The 12,854-nt window shown below is 41.8% G+C and overlaps 1 protein-coding gene across 3 annotated transcripts in view; it reads left to right on the forward strand.

Moving 5' to 3' along the window:
* The window catches only part of MTUS1 (microtubule associated scaffold protein 1), a 1,716,559-nt gene that overhangs the window by 1,005,533 nt on the left and 698,172 nt on the right, over nt 1-12,854 (forward strand). For all 3 annotated transcript variants that reach the window (XM_069631569.1, XM_069631568.1, XM_069631570.1), the window contains one exon: nt 11,680-11,814. In XM_069631569.1, the coding sequence (XP_069487670.1) occupies nt 11,680-11,814 (135 nt within the window). The remainder of the gene's footprint in view (nt 1-11,679; nt 11,815-12,854) is intronic.

Genomic DNA, 12,854 nt, shown 5'->3' on the forward strand with positions numbered 1-12,854 from the left:
GGATTACCAGCTGGCTGGACAAGGCCTACTGCAGTGAAGACATTAGTACCCAGGACCCTGCTCACTGGAGGTGACAGAACCCTGCAAGTGCTCTCTGAAAGCCTTCCTGGTTGGGAATGGCAGATGAAAGGACTCCCCCGAGACCCTGGACTGGATCTCCCAGCAACCACAGAATTAAGGAAGAGATCGCTGGCTCTATCTGCATCTCCAAACTGCCACAATGCCAGTTTGGGTACATTAGATGCCATCCAAGCTGTTCCAAAGGAAATGCTGGAGTCTTTTTACATGGACCACCATTGCTTCTTGAGTTTCTCTTGATGCAGAATCTCTACATCCCAGGCATGCTGAGTCTTATAGCATCCCCCAGCTCAATACCTCCTGCCTGGTTACCATGTTTTAAGACCTCCAAGCCATCATTGCTGCAGTATCCAGATGCAATACTGAGCCTGCTTGCTGCCGATGACAAGTCTATGCTGCTTCTCAACTGAGGCAACTGAGCCTTTGAGCACCACTGACCCTACACCACCTGCCATTTCAACAAGCCTTCACCACTGCCAAGCAGCACTGCATCGTTGGAGGCTGTCGCTCCCAGACCCGACCATGGCTTGGCGTTAAGTGTCCAGACTCCCGGTGAGACGCTGAAAAAGCCTGGCTTGAGGCTTTTGAGCCTCAGAGACAAATGTTTGGAGATGGAAGCGTCCCTGTCCCACTGGTCCATATTAAAGGACCCTAGTGACCTGTATGCTCCCTTCCTCTGCCTTTTTAAAGACCTCTTCATGAACTTGACATGTTTTTGCTGAAATCATTACCTGAGCTAGGTCTGCTTTCTTTGTGTTTTCCTTACAGGGGTTGGACAGTCGTGTTTTTTTATTTTTTTTTTATTTTTTAGCTGTATGCATTTTTGTTTAATTAAAGATCCTTTTATTATTGGACATTGGTTTACTTTGGTATCCCTATACTTTTAATTGTGTTGCTTCTCTACCAGCTCACACACCCCCTGAAGAGTACAGCCTGCCCTCTGCCCACATTACCAAAAGTGAGATGCCTGCCAATCTGTACCTGTTTCACCTTTATGATTCATCACTGCTGGTTTAGCAGTAATAGTGGGGCTCACTAGTAGCCACTATTCATCTCTGAATTCGGACCAGGTATGCTAATATGTTAGGATAAAGCAAACTGCTGAGACAGCTGCTGTGACCACTAGGCGCACAGTGCAAACTCCCTCTCCACATCACAGTTCACATGTGGTAAAGGATTGCACGGCTGGGACCCATAAATGGCTGTCACAAAATAACATGAATCACCCACGATGCTGGGGATAAAATGAACAAGTGCTGGCTGTGACAAATTGAGGGAATTAGTCCCTTCTCCCCAAGAGGGAAACTCTTCCCCCACACCCCCACCACCCCTGTGAGGCTAGGTAGGTGAGCTTGCTGCAAAACACCCTGTCTAGGAATCTAAGCAAGTAAAGTAGGACCACACAAAGAGAAACTCTTCTTTTAGGGGAAAAGGACCCCCGTTCCTGTGAGGAACTCCATAAAGCTGTCCACATCGTGGCCTACATAAGATGCTTTATAACACCAGAGACATTTAAAAAAGAAGACTGGGGTGAAGAAACACTTAATAGATGTCATTATCACATAGAAAAAGAACCTCTTTTAAATCAAAATATCCAATCCACTGGGACGCGTATGTTGAATAGCGTGTACCCAATGAGCAAGAGAGTGAGAGAGGAACACATACGCAAGCAAGGGAAGGCCCTGAGCTGCGTAACACCTGGAGTAGGTGGAAGCCTGCGAATTTCAGACGCACACTATACTGAACAAAGTGACGCCAGAGCCACAGCGAGTCCCCAGCGTGATGGCCAAAAGGGCAGGATCCCAAACGAAGGTGGTGGTAAAACAAAGGATCTGTGATGGACATCCAGTCCATAAACCAAAACCGATAACACCGCAATCCTACAGTATCATGGTGTCCGTTCACTGATCGGAGAAGCTCCCTGAGGAACAAGGCCCCCGAAAACGTTCACCTTCACAATCGAAGATAGCAGGAAGAATGGGAATAATACTGTGCAAGCAACTCATCCCAGTAGAAGTAATGAGGCAAAGTTAAATCTGAAATAGATGAAGTTAGTGTTGAGACAAGAGAAAGAGTTAGTACACCAGAACCAGCTGAACAATAATTGCCAAGGAGGGAAATTTTATCAGAGAAATATTTTCTGAGGATACGCTGAAACCAGAAATACAGGTGTTATGTTATGAACACTTATAAAGTGCAAACTTTCACCCTATAGGGCATCATGGTGCTAAGGCATAAGACATAGGTTAGCAGGCGGAACCCCAAAGGTGCGCAAACAGATTAGGTTGCAAAAAGCCAGGCTTTAATGGCACCATGAAAGAGGAGGTGATCCTCAGTAAGACAAAGAGAGTTCCACAGCCGAGCCACTGCCACCGGGAAAGATAAAAGATCCCCAAAAGAGATTCACAAGGGGCAGGGAAAAATTAATAGTCCATTTGAAGTGTAACAGTGACTGATCCAAGAAACTATTTGAGGATTATGTATTAATAAAGAATCCTACAGACTGGTACCAGAAGTACCCGCAGGAGAAGGGAGTCATTCTCCTGACCTAAGTTTGTTTTCATAATAGTAGGGTCATGTTGGTTTCGGACTACAGACTTATTCCTTTGGACGTTCACAACTGACTCACAAGCACCTTAGTTAGTAACATAGGCAGGGACACTCATAGTGATAGGGAAAGTTAGTTACAATTTTACTTTAATATCTCAAGAACCATGTCCTAAGCGTGTCTGCGTCCTCCTTCTGACTTGACACATCGTCCTCTCCAGTCAGGGCAGCCCCAGCTACAACAATTCACTGTGTGTCGAGGGATGAGCCACAGCACTGAACACATGTCGGTGGGTCAAAAGCAATATTGCCCACGGTTGTAGAAACTGCCCGGAAGAGACATGATCAATCGGTCCTACTTGCCGGCAGTAAGGAACAAGCAGTTACAGTAGGATCAGAAGCAAACTGGCCTGAGGCGCCGCAGGAGTAGGTGCAAAACTCTCAGCGGCTCTACCTCGCCGCACACAGAATTTTACTGAAGCTTGAACTGCACAACAATAGCAGTGCGAATTTACCACAACAGTGCTCCAGTCTCACGATATTGGGTGCATGTTACTGCATGCGTGCCAATATTTTTCAGCACCTGTGAGGGAGACTTCTCATGGAAAGCAGAAGAATACATGTTTCCCATTTGGTTGTATTGAGGTTGAAATTATTTTAGGCAGGAGAAAGTAAACAAATTGCAACATTTTCGATTTAAATAAATCGGTGTCTCATGCCTAAATCAGGAGGGTTGCCATGTATGTTACTGTAGGACATTCCGCCAGTGTAGCAATTAACAACTCATATCTCAAGAAAACGTCTTGATGGCAGCCTATGTGTTATTCTATTTCTCCGTAGCGTTTAAAGAGTTTCAAGTCCTATAATTCTATTCCATCCTCAAGTACCTAAAGCTTTTAGTATGAAGCTGTCATAGTTTTCAAAAATCTTTTCATTGGTATGTTTGTTGCAGTCGCTTAAATCTTTGTTTGCAGTGTTATCTTTTGTTACTGTCGCCCTTTATAGTGAATCCCTTGTGCTTTCCAAGTGGATCCTACACCACTCAGATTTGTCTATTTGTTGACAATTATTTGTCCTGCCTTTTTCATGACTGATTTTGTTGATGAGTATTTGTCATGGCCTCAGAGCAAGACCAGGTTATGTGAAGGAACGTACTGTGATGTTCTGCCAGATTTCGGTTTGTCCTTTCACTGCTTGCCATCATATTTATAGAATGGCTGGAAAGCAAGTAGCATCGGTCTTTGTGAAATTGCAGCACCCTTGTCCTGTTACTGGAAGCTCTGCTTATGTAATTGGGCTAAAACTCATCCACTCTTTCAAATGGCTTCGACTGTTTACTGGCAGATTTAATTTGGTAACATTTACTCTATGCTGTGGGTCTGCAACCTTCATTTAATCAATGTTTTGGGCTACAACTCCCATTGGCATTAGACTGCATAGTCAATAGTGAGGGGATCATGGGATTTGTAGTCCAACACATCTGGAGAGCAACATGTTTCAAACCCCTGCTCTATGCCATCAGGTAGCTCAGGAGGTAAAGTGCTTGCTGCTGAGATTAGTGTGTACGTCCAAGCCACAGGTTCACATCTCAGCAATGCTGATGCTGGCCTAAAGCTATCTTATTTAGATAAATGAAAAAGTTTCTGGTATTCGTTTGTGTAATATGGACACCTCCCATTCACAGTGTGATACAATTCTGTGTTTAAAATGGCACCTAATGTTGGCCATTACTGTCCTGTTGAAGCATTTTCTGGTAGCTGAACAAAATCCAATCCTCTTTGGCTCGACCTATAACTTTGGCAGATGCAGGCTATCTGCATAACATGGCCCAATGATGGAGTATATGAGTTTTCAGTCTGCTTCTTCACCCACAAATCGTCCGACGTTTACCATTGACACATTGATCCACATGATGGAATTGATGATATCCATACCCAGAAAGCTCTTGACACAGGGGTATATAGATTCTGTCTAACATACTGGAGACTCTCTCTCTGGGGTCAGTACTGACTTTTATTGACAAGTCCTGAACTTTCTCTGGTAACTAAAGGCATTTCATAAGCTTGATAAATAACTTTTCTGTCAGATGTTTACAAATTTGCAACAATCACACATGACCATCACTCTGTAGATTTTACTTTGGCATCAGGCACATTACTGCTAGAATGACCTTTGGTTCGTTTTTAGATTAATGTCTTCTTGAAATCTGTATCCCATAGTCGTGCAAATTAGAGAAATTGATTCTTTAAAGTCAGCCAGAATCAGAAAGTGGGTATCACACTGAGCTGAGATTTCTCTCTGTAAGTGATGAATGTTACTTATAAAAACTGTTGAAATAATTGAGTATTGAAGCAGTGACACTTTAGTGTGCATATTGAGGAATGAATTGGCTACAATACATGAAAAAGTAATAGCACGCTTGTATTATGGTCATTGTCCTTGCGTTATAGTAGAAAGTGTTCATACGGTGCAAAATCACCACACATCACTCTAAAGGTGCCATTAAACCAACCCCCAGACCTGGAGACATGCTTCTTCCTGTCACCAATCCTCTCACTCAACTAGGTTTCCTCCACCAAAGCGCTTATTATGTCCTCCTACGCAAACATGCCATCATTTTCTTAATGATGCTTTCCAATAGATACTACTTATTTTCTGTGACTGGTGGGCACTGATGATTGTTTTCTAGATCATCCAGTATCTGGAGACTGTTGGATACCCCAATGATGCAAGAAAATGGTACACCACAGTATAGACCAATAGCAGTCAACAAGTTTGAATGTAGAGAAGTTCTAAAAGTATCGCAAAACAACAATAATTCAAAATAATCAAGATTTCATCAAAGAGTCTCAGAAGTCCAGTTGATCAAAGTATTTCATCGTTTATTTTCTAAATTTAGTAAAATTCCCTTAATCCGGAGTAGTGCAGCAATATCTTCCAAACAATAAAAAAATTAGTGTCATTAATAATTAAGCGGAGGGGAAACATCAATCTCATTTAAAGCACACAATTCTAACTATTCAAAGGAAACAAATAGTTTAATTTTGGAGTATCACTCGCTCATAATGTAAATGCATGTTTAGTCGCAGATAATACATTAAATTAAGAATTAACGTAGGAACGTTTTATATAATGCCCAACGTGGCCTAATGAACATAATGATGAAAAAAGGTACTTGGGCAAATCAAGAGTGGAAACCCAGCATTCAAAGGGATTCGTGTTGCACAGAATTCTAAGAGGAAAGAGGGAGTTTGTGTAAACTGCTATGTTAAAGGGAAAGGAGAACGTATGCCTTGAAGATATCTTCCAGACGTTCCTAGGTGAGTTTCATGCAAACAGAATCGATCTCTGTGGAACTGTCTTAAGAGAGGTCAGTCAAGTATTCCAAAGCACAAGGATGTGATCTTATGGAGTGTACGTGACCATGTCTCTAGGAAACATTACCACAAATTCATGTGACCAACCAATATCCATTCAGTGATCGAAATAGAAACAGACACCCTACCAAGAGTATCCCTAAAGTAATACTTAGTGATTAACGACTTCTCATCATGCGAGTGCAGTAACATTATCATGGGGCTCTGTAGTGAACCAGAACTAGGTCAGTGGAAAGAAGAAAGCATGCATCAAAAAAGGTTCAAACACCCACATTGAGACATATTAAAATTGGGGTCAAAGGTAGCAAAAAGTGAATTGGGTCAGAAAATGACAAAATAATATGGAAATAATTAATGCACCTAACGTACATTCTAAGACCAGTCCAGTAAACAGCTGTAGAAAACAGTAGGCTTAAATAAGCATATCTTCAAAAACCCATGTGATTATGTAAACTGTTATGTTCTGTGTCTGAAGCCATGATGTATACCTTACAGATTCCAAATCACGGAAAACTGAATTATTGCAGCCATATTTTTCAATCATCATGTATAATAGTAGAAAAATGTAAAACAGTGAAAATAAACTTTTTCTAGACACTCAAAAAGAACATAAATAGATAATAAAAGGTTAAGAAAATAAGTGATCAATACATCGCAAGAGAAGCTTATGGTGTTCCCAAACAGAAGCATTGTTCAGTGCCATGAGTGTAAATACTTCAAATGTAACGATGCAAAGAAAAATGCTTCTAGTTCATCAAAATGAAACAACCAGTATTCAGTCCCAGATCAAACCTTAAATGAACAGAGGATTACAGACATTTTCCAATGCTTGATATCATTAATTAAAATGTAGCATTTGTGGTGACAAGGAATGAAGACTTACCAAGTGGTGCAATAGTGATTGCTATAGCCTTTTATTCAATGAAAACCAAACCTATCTATCCCTAACTCTAAAGGGTATTCCCTACCTGAACTAAAGAAACTCTGGTGCTTGTCAGGAAGTCCATGTAAGTCAACATAAAAATGCATTGTCCTAGTCACAAAGGTTTCTATCCTATCCCTACAGCAAAACACCATAAAGGCCAGCTATTGTTAGTAATCCAGGAAAATGACTCCCTTCTCCTGGATGTAAAGCGTTCAAATGCCTTGTAGGTTGTTCAAACCAAAGGTAACCCAACAAAAATAAACAGTCTCATAAAGTTCTCATGGGACTAGGAGAATGACTCATTCTCTTAGCTGGTTCCCCAATGTCTTTCACAATTCTTAATCTGCCCCACTGGGATGATGAAGCTGTTCCTGGAGTTCTCCTCGACCCCCTCGGTACCACCCTCCTGTGGAACTGGCCAGGTAACTGTATCACAATTTGGTTTAGTGTCTTTTCTGTTTCTTCCTGGTATATACTCAAATATTTCTTGCTTCTTTTAGGTTTTCTTAAGCGCACACAAAAATAACAATAGAGGTTTTCCTTGTATCTTGAGGAAGGCAAGTTTAAGGAGTGAGCTGCAAGGATGGTACTTCTGGTGGGACCTGTTGTTGACCAATCATTAATGTGTAATTGCCTGGCAACAGTAGATGATTGATTTGGATTGTTGGTCCAGCCCCAGACGATTCTAGGGTGTGTATGGTACTGCTCGCCTTTGACAGGGGTTTCCCCCAGCTATTCAATGTTTGGATAGAGGAGAGCATAAACTATCCCTGGGCCTCTGATAACACCCTTTTATGGCGTTTAAGAGAGTTGGGATCTCAGATTCTTAGACAACGTGCCTTCTCAATTGCTAATGTAGGTGCTCTCAGTTCATACTATTCGCTGTTCTCCCTTTTTGCTTTCAGTTTCATGAAATGTCTAAAGGATTTCCTGAGCAGCTTGTCCGCTCCCTCCCAGACTTTCGTTAACTTCAGTTTCCTGTATTGGGGTCGTGATTCTCCACCGGGTCGGTAGGATTTCAGATGATGGTGTGAACCTTCTCTGTTGCGGGATGCCAATTCTTGGGGCCTCACGCCGCTTGTTCCTCTGATATTGATAGAGGCTTCGACCGGCCTTTTCACACTGGCCTGGGTGCCACTAGCACTCCATAGTTGTCCCTGGCTCGTTCTCACTTCTCTGCAGCAAGCCTGGGGTAGCGGTCTTGGCGTAGTTGTCTGATCCGATGATCGACCCACTACAGGTCACGCCACCGCCATACACTTTGTCTTTTGGTTGGGCCCTCTAAGGAGACACTTTCCGCTCACCAGGGGAATTCGTTTCACTGCAGCAAAAGGCCACTTGTTCTTGGTTGCAGTCTTATTGTCACCTGCTGTCCACCAAGTAGACCACATGCTCCAGTCTCTGCTTGTACATCTCCTCCCAATACCTGAGGGATCTGCTGGCATCCTTGTACGTTCTCCTGAGCAACACCCTCCATGTCCCTCTCTTGGGCTGTCCTGTTCTTCCTTCCGCGATATGCGTGGCCTTGATTGCCAAACCCTTTTCGTTCAGTCTCTCGACTTCAGCCTTCTTCTCGGTCTCTGTTCTCATCCACGAGTCGGTCTCTCCAGTATGGACTCTTTCTCTCTACCTCTTCGATCTTTCTCACTCTCTCTCCCGTACTCACATCGGTACTGCTCCTGGTACTCTTCCACCTTTGTTTGTTACTGATGCCCTGATATAGTAGGACCTGCCCTGATGTACCACCCATTTCATTGACTACACCTAGGTTGGTATTTTTCCGGCTCTTTTGTAGCATTCTCGAGAGCTTCTTTGTCTCAGTAGCTAAACCGTTGGGTGGGCCAATGTTTCACAGTAATATACAGGTTTAGTTATGAGCTTAGTCCCATAAGGTTCAGGTCCTACTGTCAGCCTACCGGGTTGAGGTTTAAAGTGGCTGTGCCTCCCAATCGATCCTCCCGCATATTGTCACACAAAGCAGAGAAAATTCCTCATTCATTCCTCTTGCTTAAATAGTGTCCAACTTATCAATCCAGAATGTTTCCCTCTGGGACAATCTCCTATGGAGCACCACCCCTAGGGAAACATTTAATAAACCTCTAAGATCATAAAACACATCTGTGAGATGGTATGACATTTGTCCATAAAATGTTTTGCAACTGGTGATTTTTGGTTACGCATGGACATTTAATAGCATACACTACATCATATGTATTGCAGGTAGCATAATGTTTGAGGCTTATTTTCTTGCCTAATTATGGATGAAGAATAAAATTATCTTTGATTACAATTGCTGCAGTTCAGATGTTGGAATATGCCCGTTTTCTATTTGGCCCAAAACCTCTGTTTCTCGGAAGTACATTCAGCCTTGGCAGTTTATCCCTAAAATTGTGATCTCTCCTAAAGCCCATCATGGGAGGTTTTGGTAATAGCCGAGAGAGTTGGGGGTCAAAATACAATACATTCCAGTTTTCAGATCTTTGCAATCTGTGTACTTTCTTTAGAATATCCTGAGATGTAAAGTAACTGTGTATTGGGACGTTTCAGTTTAATGCATCTAATGTAGTGAATGCCATTAAGTGTCGAAGTAGGTTAGATCACCAGAAAAGCAAAACAACGTTCGGTGGAGCACAAATCAAATGTGCGAATGCATAACCAAAAATCACCTGTCGCAAGATGTTTTATGGACAAATGTCATGACATCTCGCAGTGGCGTTTGACAGTTAGTAGAGACTTAAAAAGAATATGCAAATGGAGAATAGCAAAAGGTTAAGAAAATAATTAATCAATACATCAGAAGAGTAACTTATTGTGTTTCCAAACCCTAATCCATCATTATTTCAACAGCCAGAAAATGACAAGCAGTGCTCAGTGCAGTCAGTGTAAATACTTCAAATGTAACGATGCAAGGAAAAGTGCTTATTATTTGTCATAATGAAACGAACAGTATTCTCAATACCAGATCAAATATTGTGTAAACAGTAAGAGGATCATAGAAATAATGCAATATAGCAATGCAAAAAAACAAATTGCTTATTCATTCCTCTTGGAGAAAATGTGTCCAACACACAAATCCAGAATGTTTCCCTCTGGGATAATCTCGTAGATCACCACCCCTACAGGAGCATTTAACAAGTTCTAAGATCTGTTTATTTTCAATGTTTTAAATGTTTCTATTATACATGATGATTGAAAAATATGACTGTAATAAATTCAGTTTCTGTGATTTGGATTCTGTAAGATATATTTGCTGGCTTCAGACACAGGACATAACAGTTACTAGGGTAATCCAGACGTGGACCCCTTGCTCACTATTCTTAGAGAGGCACAGATCCACCCTACTGATGAGGTCCAACCATACCGAAACACGTGTCTGGGGTTTCTGTTGGTACTCTTGTTCAGAGGAGAATTGCCTAGCATTTTGGTGCTGGACTGCCCCAGGGCAGGACAAAGACTGATATGTTTGGGATATTTCTTCTCTGTGAAAGATAGTGAGCTAAAGACTCTGGGTAAGTCTCTCGTAACCAGGACTAATGTCTGGCAGAGGGGCTCCCAGGACCCCCTTTGTTAATTTACAGACACAGGACATAACAGTTTGCATAATGATATGGGTTTTCGAAGATATGTTACAGAAGTCTGTTTTCAACAGCATTTTCTTTAACTCGCCTTAGAATGTATGTTTGACGCAGAGAGAAGTGTTGGTTAATTCATTTTTCTCTATTTTTATTATTTTCTGACCTGATTTATTTTTTGCTACTTTTGACCCCAATTTCAGTGAGTCTCAATTTGGCAACCTTCTTTTTGATGCATGCTTTCTTCTTTTCACTGACCTAGCCCCGTTTCACTACACGGCCAAGCGATGATATTATTACACTTGCATGATAGATGCTGTTAATCACCAAGTGTATTACTTAAGGGATACTCTCAGCTGGCTATTGGTTTTCTATTTTCATCCCGGACTGGATATTTGTTCTGCACATGACTTCGTCAGGGTCTGGGCGTATAACAAATGTAATAAATACATAAATAAATTGTGACTTGCCCTGGCCCATGGCGCATGATCCAATTTCTCATGGGATAAGTGTTCATCACTGTCCAGGTGCGCCCTATGTACCATCTTGAGTCATTTTTATGGGGCTTGGTGCATAATAAGTTTGTTTTTCAATGTCCGTGAAATCAAACATCTTCATATACATTTGTATGTATATGTTAATGTGTGTATATGGGGTTAGGAGGTGAGAGCGTGGCTTGATGGGGACGAGGGGAGTTGGAGGCAACACCCATTTAAAGAGAAAATTGGACAAAACAAATCGCAAAAGTGCACGTACAAATTGCACACTATTAAACTGACGAGGAAAAACAAATGTAGAACCTCGAATACATGTTTGTGATTTTTCAATACAGTAGTTGCTCAATTAATTCCATACTTGTATACGATTATTCCTGTCGAAGAAGAAAGGACTCAAACTCGTTTGCTTAGGAGTAACTGATAAGCAGCTGAACATGGTTTTTGGGTTGCTAATCACTTGCTTAAGTTGAGAGCCACATTCATTTTAACTTGTGCATTGAAATACTGATTTATCAATGTGTACCCACAGAATATGGGTAATATAGCATCACTGTTGGAGCTGAGTGAATGGGATGGTGTGCTTTAAAAAATCGTATTCTTCATTATTACTTGTTTTTTTATTAACTTTGGCGTTCGTAATAATAAATACATGCCTATGTATGTTTTCACCCATTTTCTGATAGCCGCAACTGGTGTAAATAGTCTGAAAAATGGAGTGCATACAGCAGCTACTCGTTCCAAAAGCGTTTCTGCGCCACCAGCTTCAAAGGCTTTGGTGTCAAAAAGTAAAGTTCAACCCCTGAAGATAGTTCCTGCAGGTACGTGTACATTTTTCTAGTTATATTGCCAAACCTAATTGCCTCTTTGCAAAGCCAATATCTTGTACTATATTTTGAACGTGGAGGGGTGTACATTTTTTCTCATAATTGACTTGAATACGAACCGGGCGAGCCTGAACCTTTTGGGGTTTTGGGGGGATTCTCCCACCGCAAAATTATTTTAAATGAAATGGTGCTTTTTACATCGCATATTTCTCACATATTAGGTAAAAAAGAAATACGACCTAGTCGGACTTACAATCGGTTCTGGAGGGGACTTGATAGATGCCAGGTCAGCAACAGTATACTTGATCATTTTGCAACCCATTTTAAAGCCGACTGTGTCTAAAGAAAAAACATGGACTGTCAGCTATTTAAGCCATATTGACCTATAAAGCACATGTTGATACCTGCTTTGTCTAAAATGTCAATATTGCCACTGAAAAACACATTTTTGGTGGTGCATGTGCCCATTACATTGTTTCATAGTACATGCATGACACGTGGACTCGCACAGCCACTGCCTTTATTTGCAATATTTACTTATTTTTCACATTCCCCCCTCCTCCGTAATGGCTCCTCTTCTGCCCACAGGAAGGTATGAGAAGTTGCTTAATAGCTTAGCTACCTGAATCCCGACTCTGCTCAGCCCAAAGGATAACGTGGGAGCATTGAAATTGACAACCTCATGGCCTCTTGAAGGCAGGGCTCCCTTACTCTACCTCGTGCCTTGAGGGACAGAGGCCATGGAGGCTTCCATGTTGGACGGAGCCCCACAAGAGCAATTGAAGGTCCTCTGTTCTTTCAGTCACTACGTGAATTTTGTAATGCATATGGCTCTGTGCGGCCTATGCACATTCCGGAGAATATCAGTGACTGCTTCTCCATAATGGGAGGGACTGCACCCCAGTGCCTATTATGCACCGTCCGCTAGCGGACACAGCAGAAGAAAATGTGGCTGATACAGCAGCAAGTCATTGAAGATTGTAATGAGCTGGCCCAGCAGCAATACATTCAGGTAAGAATAGGGCAGATTCAGC

Source organism: Ambystoma mexicanum, chromosome 6q (genome assembly GCF_040938575.1).
Source record: "Ambystoma mexicanum isolate Mex_15411 chromosome 6q, UKY_AmexF1_1, whole genome shotgun sequence".
In the NCBI taxonomy this organism is placed as follows: domain Eukaryota; kingdom Metazoa; phylum Chordata; class Amphibia; order Caudata; family Ambystomatidae; genus Ambystoma; species Ambystoma mexicanum.